General features: G+C 47.3%; 2 protein-coding genes across 2 annotated transcripts; both read left to right on the plus strand.

Annotated features, from left to right (window-relative positions):
• The first annotated feature begins 414 nt into the window (after positions 1–414).
• LOC6599376 (small G protein signaling modulator 1) lies at positions 415–14,750 on the plus strand. Its single transcript, XM_026991369.1, has 7 exons — positions 415–828; positions 10,404–11,104; positions 11,161–12,193; positions 12,258–13,306; positions 13,377–13,681; positions 13,744–14,021; positions 14,078–14,750. Exons 1-7 carry the CDS (start codon positions 810–812, stop codon positions 14,164–14,166), a joined length of 3,474 nt encoding a protein of 1,157 aa, XP_026847170.1. The 5' UTR covers positions 415–809; the 3' UTR covers positions 14,167–14,750.
• Positions 14,751–16,349: 1,599 nt separating this feature from the next.
• On the plus strand, positions 16,350–18,253 carry LOC6599375 (glutathione S-transferase theta-1). The gene is made up of 4 exons (XM_002024513.2): positions 16,350–16,467; positions 17,146–17,295; positions 17,362–17,784; positions 17,844–18,253. Exons 1-4 carry the CDS (start codon positions 16,377–16,379, stop codon positions 17,987–17,989), a joined length of 810 nt encoding a protein of 269 aa, XP_002024549.1. The 5' UTR covers positions 16,350–16,376; the 3' UTR covers positions 17,990–18,253.
• The last annotated feature ends 1,279 nt before the right edge of the window (positions 18,254–19,532 follow it).

Here is a 19,532-nt window from a genome sequence, read left to right on the forward strand (position 1 = left end):
CAGTTTTACTTGGGAGTTTGTCGCGTGCAGTTGTTGAGGGATAAGCAGTGGCTGCCGCGCTTTCTAAGGATAATAATTAGGGACTTGGTCAGTTGTTCGTAAAGTCGACGAGTCGAGTGGAGTGGAGTCCGTGGTCATTCGGTCAGTGATTCAGTCGTCAGTCAGTCAGTCGGCTATTCCTTCAGAGTTTCCTTCTTTCGGTTTCTTCTTCGAGAGATATATTGTTGTAATGATGGGAGCGCGCGCTCGTTGCTCCTCTCCGGCGGCAGGCAGGATGCCAAATTATTTATAAAGCACCAGAGCAGGCAGCAGCAGCAACTAGTTAATAGGCAGCCGAAAATATAAAAAAAAAAGAAACAGAAAAAACAGCAAAAACAGCGAAGAAGAAGGAGCCCAAAAGGAAGAGCATCCAAGCAAAGAAAGCAAGGAAGCGCAAAGGACAGAAAGGAAAGGAACGGAACGGAAAGAGGGTCTAAGAGGGGAGCGAAAAGACGCGCAGCCCACAGGCGACACTTTACCGTTTTACCGTTCATCGCACATCCATTCTCTGCTGCCGCTGTTGCTGTTGCTGTTGCTGCTGTGTGCCGTTTACACTTCTCCTCGCACAAAAACAAACAGCCACATTTTCGAAATACATTTTACGCGCGCGCGTGTGACAGAGAGAGAGAGAGAGAGAGGGAGAGAGCGAGCGAAAAAGGAATTACGGTGCAAAAAGCTTTGGGCAATCTGCCCGAACGACTAGCTAGGCCGCCGTAAGCGCCAAAACACACGCCCACACACCGAAATTCCACGCGAAGAGCCACTCGAAAATGGTGCAAACCAATGCAGGTAATACATACAAAAACATACATACATATACACACACACACATAGATATATGTGTAGGTGGGTAGATGCGTTTGTAGATAGTCGATGCATTCAGGCATCACTTTTCACATTTTCGTGATTTCACACTCGCCCACCGCGGAAGCGGCGATTGAAGCGATGACTGGAAAGCTTCATGCTAATATTTCACACACATATACATATACATACATATGCATACATTCGTGTGAGTATGGGCATTGTATGGATGGTTGCAATGCATTCCATTCCAAGCCATCCCCCATTGCGGCTCCGGTAATCCCGGGCAATCAGCGAGCGGTGCTTCACTTAATGCGACAATAGTGTGTATCTTTTTGTTTTTGTTTGCAATGCCATGAGGGGCATGGGGCATGGGGCATGGGGCATGGGGCACACGTATTCAAGGCCATGCCGTTTTACAGTTCGTCTACGACTAAGCGGAGGGAAGGAAGGAGGTTCTCAACAGGTTATCCATCCAGAAGTACCCAAATATTGTGTCGTTTTCTCCAAGCAAAAACAACATTTTAATGACTAGTTAAGGAGGATCCCGCTCGTGCTCCTGCTCCTTGAACACTGTGGCTCACTATGCTGGTAAGCCTGCCCGGCGGCTCCTGGTTTCTCTGGCAACAGGTTATCTGGCCATCTGGCTGTCAGGCATTGCATTGCACAAGCCGCAGACCCGACCAGATCTTCCAGCCATCAGCCAAGGCCAAGGCGGATGAGCCTTTAGCATAATGAAATGAAAATGAATGTGTCCAGTGCTGGCGGCGGCCATGACTGTAGCCCTTTGGCTTCAGCTCCAGCTCCAGCTGCCGCTTCTTTCTGTCACTTTATCTCTGTGGCTGTTTGTGTTTCTTGCAGCTTAGCCACAATCAAGGCCGCATAAAAACTGCATGGCACACGGCAACAGGTTGGCCGGGTGGTGGGTGGGTGGTAGTCTTGACCACCCCCCCCCCCCCCCCCCCCCCCTCTTTCCAATGTAACGACTTTGGCTGTTGCTGTAACAGAAACATCAGCAGCAGCAACAGCACTCTCCTGATTGATTGTCTGCGAAAGATTAAGCCCGTCCGTTCCTCCGTCCCTCCGTCCGTCCGTCCGTCCGTCTATTCATTCTGACCGTGACGGTGCTGCTGCTTAAGACCTTTGCACATACATACGAGTTGTATGTCTTTTTAGATCCCCAGGATAGGCTTCCCTTTCACCCGGAAGGAGCTGGAGCTGTAGCCGTGCAGTTTCTATACACTGCAAGAAAAACACTGATCTCCCACTGAAAAATGCAATCTAGAGACAATATTTATATGATTGAAAGAAAGGAAGGAAGAAAGAAGGGCAGGCAAATGTACTAGATGCAACGGCAACGATGACATAAAGTGGACCCATACCCAGGAGATATCTCGTCCATCGTCCTAAGGCAGCTCGAGTCGAGTCGAGCCCCGAGCTGAATCATTTTCCATCCATTTTTTTACGCACCTCGACCCCAACGAGAACGACCTTGTAGGTGTGGGTGGGGGTAAGGGGCGGTGGGAACTCCGTCACACGAAACAGTAATCCCACAGGCAGTAATCCCTTTGTGCCCAATCCCTGCTTTTGCATTTTTCACATCTTCTTGGGTGCATTTTTCGAGATCCTTGGCCTCAATCGTTTTCTTACGAGCGATTTGGCCGTCCAATGGCGAATGCCTGGGGATGTTTCTAGGCTTTCTAGGCACCAGCACCTCGGAAGCTCTAGGAAAAAACAATAACTAATTAAAAAAGACGAACAAGTAGTGTTGCACAGCGTAACACTGAAAGGGACAATTGGTAGTTTTACAACACTGAAACGAAATGAGCCTATATAGACGAGTGGGCAGGGGACTTGCACCTAGGGAAACGTTGCTCGATCTTGCATTTCTCCCAGTGCATTCATTGCAGTGACTCTTTCGTGACGGAGACGGCGCATGGGGCATGGGGCATGGGGCATGGGGCACGGGGCACGGCAACACTGACACTGACGGATGGGACGCATAGATGGGGCAAAGCCAGTTGGTTGCTTTATGGCTTCCCTTGGATGAACGTAAAACTTTTATGAATGAAAGGCAATTGGCCACATCAATGTGGTAGTGAAACGAATACTAACACGAGACTGGGAGAGGAGAGGAAAGAGCCATGCCATAGTCAATTCCGTGCCGTGTCGTGTCGTGCCATAGAGAGAGTGGAGTGGAACGTGGCGCTTGGCGCGTGGGCGTCTGTTTACTTTTTATTCGCCTGTTCTGGCTAGCGGCCTTGCCTTGGCCGCACACAGACATTCATTCTCCGCCGGGGCCTGGCGGCACTTCCCACTCGGATGTGGGCGAACGTGAAGGGCTCTGGTGATGCATATCCGCCACCGACGGGCGACGAGGCTCGGGAGGATGACGATGAGGTTGATGATGATGGTGTGGCCTCTATCAATCGCTCAATTATGGCATTAGCTGTGGGCTAAGGCCGAGATTGACTGGGAAAAGTCAGTCACTCAGCTCGGACCTGTCGTTGAGTCCCTTCGTTGACACTCACAGTGGGGCACAGTGGGGTCACAGAGGAGACGCGTAGGTGCACGTGTGCGTTAAGTATGCGGGTCGTAAAGCCGTATGTGCTTTCGAGCTGGCGCCTCCAAGGGATTGCTACGCACCGATTATAATCTCCCGCATGCCCACAATAATGGAAGCCAAAAAGCATCCAATGGGAGATCAAAAAGCTTTCAGCGGATTCCTCCACATGGGAGCCCACGGGAACGGGGACCCATCCAATGCCGTGCCAGAGTTGGCCAAGGACTCCCACTGGGAGCACACGATCTTCCAGGGCTCAGTGCTCGCTCGGGAATGATCTGTATGTCCATACAAAAAGCAATCTGCTTGGGGTAATGGATTTCTGTTGTAGTCTCTGCCTCTCGGTCCACGGATTAATGCTCGCATTCCATCTTAAATCTGTTGTTGCAGCGCATTCCGCTGCCCTTGGACTTGTCCTTGGATTTACTCCTGTACTGCTGTACCGTTACTTTGTGGCACGTTTTCTTTCCCGACAAAAGCCCTTAAAGATGGGCGACTTACTGTCAGGGCAACAGAGACTCGTTATCCGTGCCGTGCGTGTGCGTGTTTGTGTGTCCTGTGCGTCCTGTGCGTCCTATCAGAGCCATTAATATTAAGCCCAAAAGTCAGTGTCAGGAGGCAGAGTCAGGGCGTCCCTCTGGTTAGGCTCTGGCTCTCCTTCAAAATTAAAAGTCCACTGTCTGGTCATCATTTATTTTACGTCCAGCCCCCCTTGGACATGACAGCCCCAGTGTTTGTCTCAGTCTCAGCTCCAAGCCCTGATCCCTGTCCCTGTCTCCGACCCACTCGATTGTCCTTTCATCGTTGGTTTTTGTCGTTGCCCCTTTGGAATGCCTGCTAAAGTTTCCCCGTTTGGATGGCACAAAAATTTCTCAAGTTCTAAGTGAGCAAAATTGCAAAAGAGAAATTCCTCAACTTGTCAATCAAATTCCTTAAAAGTATCCTTGGCATTGCTCTCCATATATTGTTAAATTGATAACGATCGCAGTTTTATGGGGCTACTTTAATAGGCGATATTCCTGCCTTCAACTATTGAATAGAGATCCTAGAGTGCTCTAGGATGAAGGCCCAGTATTATTGAAATCAAAGACAGTTGAAGCCAGTATTATGACTTAAGGCTGAAGAAACAGACGGCTATGTTTTTGTGTCCATGCAGAGCTCAACAAGAGGCAATTTTTATCTTAAATTCCGTAGATACCGGCGACAATTGCCTGGCTATTAGTCGACCCGGCATCTTTAATTAGTTAATCTGAAAGTTTGCTCCAGTTCCTTGCGCTTCGATCATTGAGTTTCACATAACAGAGGCGGAACCAGAGCCAGAGCCAGAGGCTATCATATTGATTCAGGAACTTTCTTCACCTTCTATGTGGGCTTTTGGCTTCCCTCTCTCTTTCTCTCTTTCTGTCTCTCTTTGTGGCTGCTGTTGCTGTTGCTGCCGTAAGAAAATGCAATTTGTTGGCTTTTTGCAATTAAGATGAAATTCTCTGGGCTTTAATTATCCGCCTCTGACCTTTGCTGCACATTCCACTAGTTACGGAGTGGTCTCTGGTTGCTTTCTTGTGCTCAAGAATGTTGTGCTGCAGAAATCAGAAATCAGAGCTTGCTGCAATCAAAATTACCATTCCACAATTGCAGTTTGCAATTTGCCATTTCTTCATTTTCCATTTGCATTTGCATTTGCATTTTGCTGACTGCATCCACCACCCCACACGCTCGCCCTCGCCCACGTCCATCTCCATGTTGAACTGAAATCCTAATTATGCCGAGCAAACCTTTCCAATTGAGTTTGAGGGGCTCCCTCCACCGAGTGCAGCCACGTAGTAAAATGTCAGAGGGTGCACCACATGCCACGGGTATGCACGAGTGCACGTAAGTGTGTGTAGGCGGGTAATGGATTGCTGAAAGGGGGCAGTCACATCCCCTTTTAGTGACCTTTGCCATAGCTTTAGGCCAAGCACTGATCTTTGGCTTACGCATTCGATTCAATGGAGACTGGAATGGCTGCCCAAAAAAGTAGGCAACACTTTTTGTCGCTTGGCGACTTTGCAGATGTGGCAAAATGTCCTCCTGCGGGGGCTTTGTGTCGCAATTTCAGTTCAATTTGCGGTCAGAAATGGCCAGACCACTGACTGCAGCTATTTTGAGTAGGATTTACAGGCCACGGTCTGAAGGGGAGCATCCAGGGCGGATGAGTGATAATTCCATTGGCAAAATGATGTGCGTTCTAGGCTAAATCTATACTTAAGCTCTTATTTGAAGTTTATTTGAAGATCTTAATGAAATGAGGGTTTTTTTTAAATGAATTTATGAAAAGTTCTGCAAATTTGTGCGGTTTTTTCCGGCTAAAACACTGCCATAATGCGAAATCCCTGGCTCAAATATATCAAAGCATATTCATTTTTAATCCCTTAATGAATACTTGATCTTTGTCTTAGTATTACCCCATAATTGGCGACTGCATTGAAACAAACAAACAAAAAAATATGCATTCCGTATTCAGGGAGGGGTGTGCCACTTGTCTCCCATGACTCTAATTAATCTACTGAATTGCTGGCTTTTTCTCAGATTCGACAAGGAAAGTCCTCTCCTATTTGGGGAAACCGGTCCCCTTAATGAGCACGGTATTCAGACAAACTTATGGTTCCTTAAGTTTCCCAAGAACGAAACTCCGATAAACTTTATTCCTGAGAGGGTAATGAGGGAGAGAAATAGCTGTTTTTGTTGCTGGGTGTGTGATTTTATTGGCAGTAAACATCGAAGGAATCCATATCCATATGTTCAGTCCCCCCGCTTTCCTTTCCCCATGGGTTATGCCACATTCGCCCCCCGTATCCCAAATTAAGTTGGGCTCTGTGTGGATCCAATGGTAATGCAGTTTGCGTGTTGAAACAAGCACCAGACAAGCCCTCGTACTCCGGCGCACACACAAGCACATACGAATACGAATACGAATACGAGTACGAGTACGAGTACATTAGACCGTAATTAATGTCGCAGTTTCGCACTTCCACTCCTACACCACCCACCGCCGCCCCTCCCTTTCTCTGGCTCTCTCTATGATTATATGCATGTACATGTATCGTCTTATGTACGCGTATATGTGTATTTTGTTATCTGTTTATGCGGGTGTTTCTCTCCCAAAAACGAAAAAAAAAAAAAAAAGGAAAAGGTACAGCCGAAAGCTCATTTGGCCACAAAATGAATTGAAAGCGAAGGCAAACACACAAAAACAAAAACAAAAACAAAGAGACAGATGTAGCACCGATAGGATGTGGGGGATAGGGGCGGCACACACACACACACACACTTTGGCATACTTTGCCACCATATTCCATTGTCTAATTAAGTGTTTATCTTAATTATATGCGTACATACGAACAAGTTGGTCAGATTGATAAACTCCCAGGCATTACATAGAATATACATACATATATTTAGATATTCAGATATGAATACCAGTGCGTTCGAGTGTATACTGGAATTGTTGTCTGTTCAGAGCGACCAGCCCCGTATAAGTAGTTACACTTCGAATTAAATATTTATGCCGGTATATTGGCACCGAGATCTCTTATCCTTGGCTTAAACGACGCCCAATTAATGCACCTGCACAAATAAAATATAAAAACTTAAGAACCAAATTTTCGTCGACTTTTTCCGAGTTTTCAAAGTCAAAATACCGCATAAAATGGTAAATGGTAATCAAAATTTATAGCTGCATTTTCAGAATTGCAAATAAAAAACATAAATTTGAATACAAATATTTTGTCATCACAAAAAACTTAATTCATTAAAATTTTCAAGACCCCGAACATATCAGAAAAAGTTTGATATTGTAATATAAAAGACTATTTGAAATGTATATTTAATTTAAAGATGGCTGTGTCTCTTTTTACTAGGCCAGTTTTCTGCTTGCTCCACGGTTTTTTTTTTTCTTGGGATGCATTGGGGATCTCTGTCTGCTTCTACGTGAGAACTTTTTTCAATGTCAAAGGCCTTCAGAAATTGAGGTTTGCATTGGTACTGACCATCTTTAAAATCGTTCTAAAAAAAGGTCAAATGTAAAGTATTTATATCGTGCATCCACGCACAAATATGTAGATGGCCATCTTTATAAATATCCTTTCGGGCCATCGAATCGAATCCGGACCAACGAACAGCAAAAAATGTCGCCGGCTGAAAATAGAAAAACGATTCGCTTTGGAGCTTAATTTAAAATTGTGGCACCCAGACCGCTTCCCCCAATTAAGGGTTTGCTGGGTGGTTGGGTTGGCCAAAACTCTCGCTGAGTCTGAACCTGAGCATGAATCTGTTAAAGCCATCAATTGGCATTTGAGGGCCAAATGAAATTACGATTACGATCCCTACAGGGAGGCCATCGAAAGCCATAGTCTTCTCCATTCTATTGAAGTACGATTTACATTAATTTATTCCAATTTGCAATTTATTTTGAGTTTTTCACGTGGAAAATGAAACGCCCTAGGGATTGATTGTGGATTAGGTGTTGGAAGCAGGTGGAATCGCAGTCAATGACGCAGCCTTGCTTCCTATCAAGCACCATCGTCATCAGGGTGTACAGATGGTCGAGAAGCACTGGGAGTGACTGGGGAGCTAGGGAAGTGTCCGTCAATAGCGGTCAAAACGATATTCACCAAACAAGCACGCACACTCATCCGAAAGTGCTGATTGGTGCTTTCCAAACACTTGAATTCCGATGAACAGCAGCAACACCCAAAGGTGGGGAGGATCCAGTGACCCAGTGAGAGGGACCTACAGAGTGAAGTCAAAGGGTCATTAGATTCGGGGAAGTGTTTTATGAGGCTTCGGAGAGATTTGCGGCGGAAGAAGCCATTAACCATTAAATACAGGGCTATTAAGAATGTGGCGTTTAAACTGTAAGCTCTTTCCGCTATACTCGCATAGTATTTCCATCCGCTTCTGTGGCTTCTGTGCGCCTGAAGCATACCGCCACGAATAGTCGGGTGTGGGAGATACTCGAGGTCGCCTAGAACGTGAGAGTTACCCATTGGCTCTCCATTCGTCTGGTTTTCGTTCCGATTCCCACTGCTTCGTGGACCAGCTTCTGCTTCTGTTCTTGTCCTGCCTTATGTTCGCAGTCCAATTCCTGTGGCTGCAAGGAGCTGCTCATGGTCCTGCGTCATACCCGCTTCCCTTCTGCTCTTGGCCCTACTCTTTGAGCACCCTTGTTCCTGTTGCTCCTCGGTCTGTCCCTGCTGCTTGATTCCTTTTAAATATTCCTGCTGCCCCTTGCTCTTGCCCCTGCAGCTCCTTTCTCTACTCCTGTTTCAACTCCTGTCAATGCTGGCCATTCCCCGATGGTTTTTAAACTTTACTTTGTCGCCAGATCCAATGTCCAAAGGCAGTAGGTGACGGGAATCGAGATGGGGATGGGGATGGGGAGGGGTGTTGTGGCAGTAACCATTATCCAATGTATTTCCTTTCATTTGTGCAGCGTCAACATGCGGTATGGGGCATGGGGCATGGGGCAAACAAAGAAGCAAATAATTATACAAATCAACCAAAGACAAATAGAAACTTTTGCTCTCTGCCATCACCATCTCTCCATCTGTCTGTTGTGTGTCGCTGTTGATATTTGCATTTGCCAGCTGCCCTGACACCGTTCTCATGCCCCATGCCCCATGCCACATGCCACACTGGCCCCATGCCAGTAGAAATTAAGTTATTAAAACTTTGGTGCCTCCTCCCCGCTGGCCATTTAAATGCTAATTGCATGTGTGCCGCATAAAAACTAAGCGATGTTGCACACAGCAAATGAAAATGGTGCAACAAAGGAGCAGTAATTAAAACGGGGAAGCCCCGAGCACCATCCAGCCATCCAGCCATCCATCGGAGCCGCACAGCCACAGCTTCAGCCTCAGCCCCAGCCAGTGGCAAGGACATGGCCTGGCGACAACTCGGTCGGCGTCCCAGACATCAGCAGAGTGTCGCCGCCACCAATACACCATTCCACATCATCATCATCGTCATCATCAGCATTAAAACGCGGAAAGGACACACATAATGAGCTCGACACGCAGCTGGCGACTTGACTTTACTGCTGAGTGCATTTGGGGGAAACCCTAAAACCGAACCCCCAATACTGGGACACATCGATATCCCATACCCCCTGAATGTGAGGAAGATGAGGAAAACCCCCAACAGGTGGTGGAAGCGAGTGAGCCGGGGGTTGGCGTACGAGCGTAACGAGTGTGCAGATATTTATGTATCTTTAGTCATATATCAGGATCGTTTTCTCTACAACGTTCCAGCTTTAGATCATTCTTCATTCTTGAAAATTTGCATTCTTTTATGTGAAAATTTATTGCAATTTGCGCTGTGCGCTTCTTCCCGCCATTTGGCTATAATTCATTCGGAATCCTTGAACCATTATTTATCATTCGTCATCCTTGGATGGGATATTTGTATCTTCTCTCTATATAGTATCTGTATCAGTATCTGTGTGTTGTCATTTGTCATTCGGGCATTCCCGCAGCCATCCGAGGAGCCCTCTCTAAATGGAAAACAATTAATGAAAATGAAATTATCCATGGCCGTAGGACATCACATCATGAATTTTGAGTGCAAATGCCATTAGCATTTGTGCTTGTTCCTCAGTGGGCGTGGCCAAAGTGGTCAACATTTGGAGGAGCAGCCAGCAGCAGCAGGCCGCAGGGGGAGCACGACCCGGCTCTGTGTTCTGTGTGCTCTGGTGATTTGGGGGGGGTGGCCCATGTTGAACATATTGAATTTCAGAGTGCAGGAAGGATGTGACGCTGCCAGTGCCAGTGGCAGTGCCAGTGGCAGTGGCGGGGGACACACACAAAACTCGTAGATGTGGCAGGAGGCAGGGTCTGACGGCGGGGGTATTTGACATTGGGGCGTTGTCGCTGTGATTTCATTTTAAGGCCCTGCGGGGGGCTATACTTTTTATGAGATTCACTTTGCCGCACAGATGGTGATAATGATGATGTTATTCCAGATGGCTGCGACTACAAGGAGCGGCTGATAGCCAGCGTCAAGAAGGAGGTGAAGCAACTGATGGAGGAGGCGGTGACCAAGAAGTACGTCCACGAGGAGAGCAGCTCGGTGACGTCGCTCTGCGGCGCGGTGGAGGCCTGCCTCAGCCAGGGACTGCGCCGTCGGGCCCTCGGTCTGTTCAAGACCTCCTCGACAACGGCCCTGCTGCACAAGATCGCCAAGAGCTGCCCAGAGGCGGAGCACATCAGCAAGCTGGTGCAGGAGATCGAGGCGATGGACCCGAACAAGCGCTCATCCTCCAGCAGCGACAGCTTCCAGCGGCCCCCGATGCTGAAGAAGAGCAGCAGCAATTCGATGCAGTCCGCCAGCAGCAGCAGCAATGCCACCGGCAACGCCTCCACCGCATCCGCCGTCAGTGCCAGTGCCAGTGGCAGTGGCAGTGGCAGTGTCAGCAGCTCGAGCATGGCGTTGGTCAGCATGAAGTATCTGTGGATCCGCTTGGCCCTCTACGAGAAGCGTCTGACCAAGATCATCGAGTATCTGGTGAGCAATGCCAGCAGCTTCTACGACCGCGACTCCCTGGTGGCCGACTCCGACTATGGATCCATTCTCAGCTCCCTGCTGGTGGGGCCCTGTGCCCTAGAGTTTACGCGGGCCAAGACAGCCGACCATTATTGGACCGATCCGCATGCGGATGAGCTTGTGAGTCCCATCTCTGTTCCCCCTGGGGCGTGTCTCTATTCTGTTTTCTGTTCCAGGTGCAACGTCATCGAATCAGCTCGGGTCGCCGCTCCTCGTCGACCTGCTCGCGGCCGGCGATCATCAACTTTAAGCGGAGCCTGAACACCAGCTCCGATGAGGCCAGCACCGGCTCCTTCAAGTCCATGGCAACGGCGAGCGTGGCCAAGGACTACGTGGAGTCGCTGCATCAGAACGCCAAGGCGACGCTGCTCTACGGCAAGAACAATGTGCACGTCCTGCCGAAGGACGTGGCCGAGCCGATGCCCGGCTACCTGAGTCTGCACCAGCACATCCAGACGCTGACCATCAAGTGGACGCCGAATCAGCTGATGAACGGCTACAACGAGGCGGACGAGGGCGAGGACATCGACAAGGAGGCCTTCTGGGCGTACGCCCTCAACATCAACGTGGACGAGATCGTGTACGTGCATTGCCACCAGAGCCGTGGCGAGGACAGCGGCGGCACCGTCATCCTGGTGGGCCAGGACGGGGTGCAGCGACCGCCCATCCACTTCCCGGAGGGCGGGCACATGCAGCAGTTCCTCAGCTGCCTGGAGACGGGCCTGCTGCCGCACGGACAGCTGGATCCGCCGCTCTGGTCGCAGCGCGGCATCGGCAAGATGTTCCTCTGGCCGAAGAGCATGCGCCGGCGCATCCTTCCATCGGTGATGGAGTCCGTGGACGAGACCCCCATCGACTATGTCTTTCGCATTGTCAGCAAGAGCCGGCACGAGGAGTTCGCTGCCACCCACTCGATACTGGACTTTGTGCGGAGCACACCGCGTCGCGCCCAGCTGAGCAGCTGCTCCACCACCGGCAGCAGCGACTGCTCGAACAAGAGCCTCTCCATCGATCAGTATCCGGTGGAGTCGCCGCTGCTGCTGCTGCAACAGCAGCACGCCCAGAACACCAGCATCGAGATGGTCTGCTCCACCATGCGCCGCCAGATCATCTCCCGGGCCTTCTACGGCTGGCTGGCCTACTGCCGTCATTTATCCACGGTGCGGACACATCTCTCCGGACTGGTGCATGGCCGGATCACGCCAGAAAGTGAGTTCCTGCAGGCTTCCCATGCGGTCCATGGTTGCTTACGGCGGTTTCTGTTTCTTTTTAGTGAAAGCCGATGAGGAGGGTCTCACGAAGGAGCGCTGGCAGCTCCTCAATGCGGATGGTGTCCTCGAGAATGCCACCGAGTTCTATCGCTTGGTGTACTTTGGCGGCGTACAGCCGGATCTGCGGCAGGAGGTGTGGCCCTACCTGCTGGGCCACTACGCCTTCGGGTCCACCCGCGAGGAGCGTAAAAAACAGGACGAGACCTGCAAGCACTACTACGAGACGACGATGAGCGAGTGGCTGGCCGTCGACGCCATTGTGCAGCAGCGGGAGAAGGAGAAGACCGCCAGGGCGGTGGCAAAGCTCAGCTCCAGCGGCAGCAACAGCGGCAACGATCGGACGGTGCGTGCCGCCGATCTCGACGCGGGCGGAGAGCTGGAGAACGAGGTGTTCGAGGACATCTCGGACATATCCGATCCGGGCGACCTGGAGTTCGATGACGAGCAGCGACAGCAACAGCAGCAGCAGCATATCCATGGCCAGCAGCAGAAGCAGAAACACCAACAGCAGCAGCAGCAGGAGGAGGTGTCCGTTAGTGGCATGCACCTGTGCGTGAAGCCCATTCCAAGGGCCATGAAGACCAGCACGGACTCGGGCCATGTGGACGAGGGCGAGAACTTTAACGAGCTCGATGAGGAGGCCGAGCAGGAGCAACAGGAGAAGATCAACGCGGAGCCGCCCATAGCCAGCTGCTCTACGTCAACAGCATCCTCCTACGAGACGGTGGGACCCGGCGGAGCCCCCCACCAGCCCAGCGACAGCCGCAGCCGCAGCGTCCTCAGTCCGGAGTACCTCAGCGCCGACGATCTGCAGCTGCCCGAGGACGAGGAGGAGGTCAAGCCCCCACAGCAGCAGCAGCAGCAGCAGCAGCAGGCAGCTGTCATCATCACCAACGCCTCGGTGGACCTTGCCAACTGGGAGCGCAGCCCCAAGGCCGGCAACAGTCAGCAGATGTCCCCCGTCCAGGAGCAGGCGGCGGCCCTGGATGCCCTGCAGCAGCCAAAGTCGGCCTGCGCCTCCCCAGCCAGCTCCAATGGTGGCGTCTACAGTGTAAGTAGAGCATCTCCATGATACGTATACGTACCCTCGATGATCCTTGACGATTTGTTGCCATCCGCAGAGTGAGCTGCTCGAACAGTTCGGCCTCAATCTGCATCGGATCGAGAAGGATGTGCAGAGATGCGATCGCAACTACTGGTACTTTGCCAACGAGAATCTGGACAAGCTGCGCAACGTGATATCCACGTATGTGTGGGAGCATCTGGACGTGGGCTACATGCAGGGCATGTGCGATCTGGTGGCCCCACTGCTGGTCATCTTCGACGACGAGTCCCTGAGCTACAGCTGCTTCTGCAAGCTCATGGAGCGCATGATCGAGAACTTTCCCAGCGGCGGTGCCATGGACATGCACTTTGCCAACATGCGGTAGGATCTTATCTGATCTTCTTTACGCCTGTTATATGCTTATAATCTTCTCTTAATGGCAGATCTCTCATACAAATCCTCGACTCGGAGATGTATGATCTGATGGACTCGAACGGGGACTACACGCACTTCTACTTCTGCTACCGCTGGTTCCTCTTGGACTTCAAGAGGGAGCTCGTCTACGACGATGTCTTTGCCACTTGGGAGGTGATCTGGGCGGCCAAGCATATAGCCTCGGGGCACTTTGTCCTCTTCCTGGCCCTGGCCCTGCTCGAGACCTATCGCGACATCATCCTCTCCAACAGCATGGACTTTACCGATGTCATCAAGTTCTTCAATGGTATGCGAACACCGACTTTTTTTAGATTATTCGATTCATAGTCGATTCTCTTGCAGAAATGGCCGAACGCCACAATGCCCAGGCAGTGCTCCAGCTGGCTCGGAGCCTCGTCCTGCAGCTGCAGATGATCATCGAGAACAAGTAGAGGGGAAAACACTATACTAAACGAGTAGTAGAGTAATAGTAGACCAGTAGACCCATAGAGACTATAGATCGTAGTTCGGATCGTCAGTCAAATTTCGTTTGCCAAAAAGGATAATCAAACCAAAAGAAATCAAAAAAAAAAGAAAAAGAAAAGGCAACAATAAATAGTATGCATAGGAAATACTTTTGTTTCTCACTCGATGTCTTCTTTATATGCGACATGCAACGTGCATCATGCGACTCTAAATGTAACCGTAACTGTAACTGTAACCGTAACTGTAACCGTAACTGTATCTGTAACTGTATCTGTATTTATATGAATGTAAGCTGTGTTCTTCCCAAACAAAACATTTCTCACGCATATCCCCAACAAGCGGAAACGGAAACCGAAACAAAAACCAAAACAGGGGCTGACAATGCAAAAGACTCTACAAATCAATGGTAACGATTGAAATCTTATATATATCTACCATATACTGTATACTGTATAGGAATCTAACTGTGTTTTTTTTTTTTGTTTTTTTTTTGAATATGTGTGGGTCCTCATGGGACCCATGCAGATATACAAAATATATAGTTATATATACGAGCATATTCGATATACATATGTACGATATACGATATTGAGAATCAAATTAGTGCAATGTAATTATCACGCCTATATCAAAGGCAAATCAAATTATGAATATACACCATATACACTACTTATATATAGGGCATTTCAGAACTGCTGTGGGAACAGTGTAACAAAAGCCACTTGATGGAGCGACACAAAAAAAAATTGGAATGCAATTAAAAGGAATAGATGAGAACAGTCTTACAGCACTGAAACGCACTTTACACCACACACGCAATATATGTACAAATAATAAATGAAATAAATCAAAATGAGATCTGAATCTAAACTATGATTGTAATAATCAAAACAACAATAAGTCGAAAGAACTCAAATAATAATAATTACAAGCATTCCATATGTATCTTGAGTGTCTATACTATGCATGTATCTGAATATCTGTACTCTAAAAGCTGCTCACCGAATCCGAAACCGAACAGAACCCAACCAAAATCAAACTAAAACGAAACTTCAAATTCGTTGTTGTTTATTTGAGTTGTATCTTATTTTTTATATAAATATATACATACATATATATGTATACACACCCAAATTATATATAGATATATAGGGATTATATATGTACATATATATATTACCATTACCTTCCTCCCTGTGTGATCTCTCTCTGTCTCTACACCGAGTATAAATGTTGTGGATTACTACTAAACCTATATTGTATCTTTATACCCCGTAAATTATGCGATAAACAGGAACAGAACCAGACAGAACTCAGACAACAATCTTTGTAAATGTACCTCTACTCAGCCCAGAGCCGGGTATAAATCATCTGCTTTTTATCTGATTTTATCTCAATTACAAGTGCATACCATATACCTATACATATACAGAACAGAACTATATACATATACCTATACGTATGTAGCAAGTACAAAATAAACCAAATGAATGAACACAAAGAAAATGTTTAAAATGAAATCAATAAATACCACATACATATACGATAAACAAAAAAAAATAGAACAACTTTCGGGGAGCGGAAATACGGAACATACGATAAATCCAGATCCATCAGCTGATGATCATCCCCAAGCCCAATCCCAAAACCAAACCCAATGGCAACAGAGGTAAACAATTTCTCACTATCAAACGATAAGGCAGGCCGGCGGACGGACCTTCCTCGGAACCAGTATATATTGGTCATACGTATATTGTATACTCTATACGAACATTGGTGCTTTGGCCATTCCTGGTGTGGTTGCCAATGGGCCAGCAACTTGATCGATAATCTTGGTCAACAACAAATGACGACGAGTGGGCATTGTGGCGGCATTGCATATGTACATATGTTTCCCCGGGGAGGCAGGGTGAACGAATGGAACGGATGATTAGGCAGGGGGAAACCGTCTTATCGCACACCTACTCGCGCGCGCTCTTCGAGTGTCCGATTTCGCCTTGCGCTTTGTTATTCCATTTCTGTTTACTTGCCTCCTCCTCATTCGCATTCGTTCTGATCCGACTAGCATCCAATTTGCTAGCATATGTACTAACTACCATATAAAAGGCACCCCTGCAGCTGCAATCAACCCATTCCGCAGAAGAGGCGACCCGTGATCACACCACAAAAAAACAGAATGTCGTCGCGTTTGGCCACTTTGCTGGGCCTCAGCCAGGGACCGGAGGATCAGCAGCACCTCCAAAAGGCCTTTGAGGAAGGCAGAAAAAGTGAGTCTCATATCTGCTATCCGCTTTCATTTCCCCTCTGGGTTGTTCGCAGTAGCAATAGATAAATATGGTGTGATCCCATATTCGATCCCGCCGATAGGCTAATCATTTCGGGTCTTATTGTGATTTATGAGTGAAGTGAATGTCGCACTTGAGATTGTGATAATGAAATATTTTCTTAAGCTTAAGGCAATGCAAATTTTTGCACTGTTCAGAATAAAAATTCCAAATTCCAATAAAAGGCACTAGAGTAGATCTTGAAACATACCTGAGTGATGAAACAGTTTTGGTCCACTTTGCATTCCGTATTCTTTCGAACTCCTTTAAAACTCTTCCACACTTCCGCAGAGCAAAAGATCACGCCAGACGCGAAATACTGTAAAGCTTTTCGTTCTTCTCTCTTAAATATCGTAAAGCTTATTTACGCACGCACGCACGCCCTCAAAGCTCGCACTTGCTCTCTCCCGCTCTCGTGACCTACAAGCTTTGCTGGCTGAGCTTTGCCTCATTGATCGCTCAGTCGAATAACTGTGCTTCTGGTGAGTGCTTGTGCCAAAGCACGCCATTGAGGGGCCGCTTCACCGGCTGGGCTGTCTCTTGGGAAGAGGGGCACATATTTGTGTGATCTTTGGACTGTTGTTGCAATTCTGTTTAATCCGTTCTCTTGTGCTTGTGCAGCTCCCACCAGGCAGACAACGAACCTGAAGATGTCGCCGTCGCCGATCAAGTACTACTACGACCTGATGTCGCAGCCCTCGCGGGCTTTGTTCATCATATTTCGCCTGAGCGGCATGCCCTTTGAGGACTGCGTGGTTGCCCTGAGGAATGGTGGGTGCTGTGCCCCTAATCATACGTAGCTCCAATCTAATCTTTGCACTTTGCCCCCCGCCATAGGAGAGCACTTGACCGATGACTTCAAGCGCGATATAAACCGCTTCCAGCGCGTGCCCTGCATCAACGACAATGGCAACAAGCTGGCCGAGAGCGTGGCCATACTGCGGTATCTCAGTGCCAAGGGCAAGATACCCGAGCATCTGTATCCCAAGTACTTTGTCGACCAGAGTCGCGTGGATGAGTTCCTCGAGTGGCACCACATCTCGCTGCGCCTCACCTGCGCCATGTACTTCCGCACCGTGTGGCTGGAGCCGCTGCTCACCGGCCGCACGCCCACGGAGGCCAAGATCGAGATGATGCGCATGCATATGGAGCGCAACCTGGACGTCGTCGAGGAGGTGTGGCTGGAGAGCAGCGACTTCCTGACGGGATCCAGCCTCTGCGTTGCAGATATATTTGCAGCCTGTGAGATTGAGCAGACACGTAAGTGGATTGGATTGAGTGCACTTTGAGTGTGAATTCTGACCTCTCTCTGACCTTAGGCATGGCTGATTACGATGTGAGGATCAAGTACCCTAAGATCCGGGCCTGGCTGAAGCGCGTGCGCCAGAGCTGCAATCCCCACTACGATGTCGCCCACAAATTTGTCTACCAGATCTCGGGAACGGGTCCACAGGCCAAGCTCTGAAGCCACACTATCCAGCATCCAGCATCCAGCATCACCATTGCCTGACTGATTGCCATTTTGTACATAGAAGATCATTTTCATATCTTTAGGATAGAGTTTCTTTAGCATTCCTTATGCTACAGCTTAAATTATGCAACAATTGTCTTGTTTCTGGTTTATTCTTGTACATTTATTCTTAATATTTGTTGTTTCTCTTTATTGTGTCGTCATTTATAGCATTATAGAAATCCACATTTATTTGTTGTTTGAAAAAAAATCATAATAAAAATACAATATACACATATACATATATAGTAGATGTACATACACATATATGTACACATATATAATATATATATATAATAGAAAATACAATTTTTAAAAAATAACTACCTAAACTCTAACAAAAAATTGGTTTTTATTTAATAATAATATTTATATAGCAACGTTGCGCGCTTGGGGTTTCATTTCTATCATTCGTTTCCTACTCTCCTTCTGTTTCGGTTTCCTCTTCCCTTTCGCTTTCTACATGTCCTTTCCGTGTCGGGTAACAAAACAAAATGCGTAAAATATATATATATATATATATATATATATATACCTACTATATATCAATACATATGCATGTATGTTATGGGGGAAAAGGAGGAATGAAATCATAACTTTAAAATGAAAATAATTTGTATATACAGTACAAAAAAAAAATTAAATAAAAATAATTTGTTAATTGGGGATTCATATAGTATACTATACAATGCGTGTGTGTGTTTGTGTGTGTGTGTGTGTGTGTGTGTTTATATGCATGTAATACTACACACAACTAAAAGCTAATGTTTTTAATTATTCATACTTTCTTTCTTTTCTTTTCATTATCAAAAAACAAACAAAAAAAAATAATCATATACAAACCACACAAAAAGTATTTCATAAAATATGTTTAAATTTATGCGAAAAACGTACAATACTCGCTTTACAACAAGTCGTCATTTACATAATTTTGAACCAAATATATTGTTATATTGTTGCTCAAATGTCGCCTGTCTGGGTAGCGGGGAAGGATCCCTGCCTGAGGTTAGAATATACAAAATATATCTGTATATGTATATGTATCTAAAATAAATCTGATCCATTTTGCACAATCAGCTCATGCGCAGCACCATCTGTGACTCTCGAAAAACTAAATCGAATACAATTTTCGCTAATCCCAAACAAAATTCTGTACAAAATCAACAAAAAAAAAAAACACAATTTTGACAAAATGTTAAAGCAAATAATTTAAGGCACCTAAAATGGGTTCTATGCACTGAATTCTCGTTTTTCTTTTTTTCTTTTCTTATAGCAGGTACACACACACATACATGCTGACGAAAAAAAAAAAACTAAACATACGAATGGGAGACAACGAGTGGGTGGGTGGGGCACAGGCACAGGCAGAGGCAGAGGCACAAAATCTTCAAAAATGAAAAAAAAAACGCCAAAGACTGACAGACAGACAGGCGACAAATAGCATATAATATACGTATTTTCCATGCATATATACATACATATGCATATGCACATAGGT

The sequence above is a fragment of the Drosophila persimilis genome, unplaced genomic scaffold (assembly GCF_003286085.1).
Source record: "Drosophila persimilis strain 14011-0111.01,24,50 unplaced genomic scaffold, DperRS2 tig00000663-arrow-arrow-pilon, whole genome shotgun sequence".
NCBI lineage: Eukaryota > Metazoa > Arthropoda > Insecta > Diptera > Drosophilidae > Drosophila > Drosophila persimilis.

Coding starts and splice junctions, on each gene's coding strand:
- LOC6599376 (XM_026991369.1), top strand. Junction 13,307..13,376: donor CCAATGGTGGCGTCTACAGT/GTAAGTAGAGCA, acceptor TGCCATCCGCAG/AGTGAGCTGCTCGAACAGTT. Junction 14,022..14,077: donor TGTCATCAAGTTCTTCAATG/GTATGCGAACAC, acceptor ATTCTCTTGCAG/AAATGGCCGAACGCCACAAT.
- LOC6599375 (XM_002024513.2), top strand. CDS start 16,377: ATGTCGTCGCGTTTGGCCACTTTGCTGGGCCTCAGCCAGGGACCGGAG. Junction 16,468..17,145: donor CTTTGAGGAAGGCAGAAAAA/GTGAGTCTCATA, acceptor GTGCTTGTGCAG/CTCCCACCAGGCAGACAACG. Junction 17,785..17,843: donor CTGTGAGATTGAGCAGACAC/GTAAGTGGATTG, acceptor CTCTGACCTTAG/GCATGGCTGATTACGATGTG.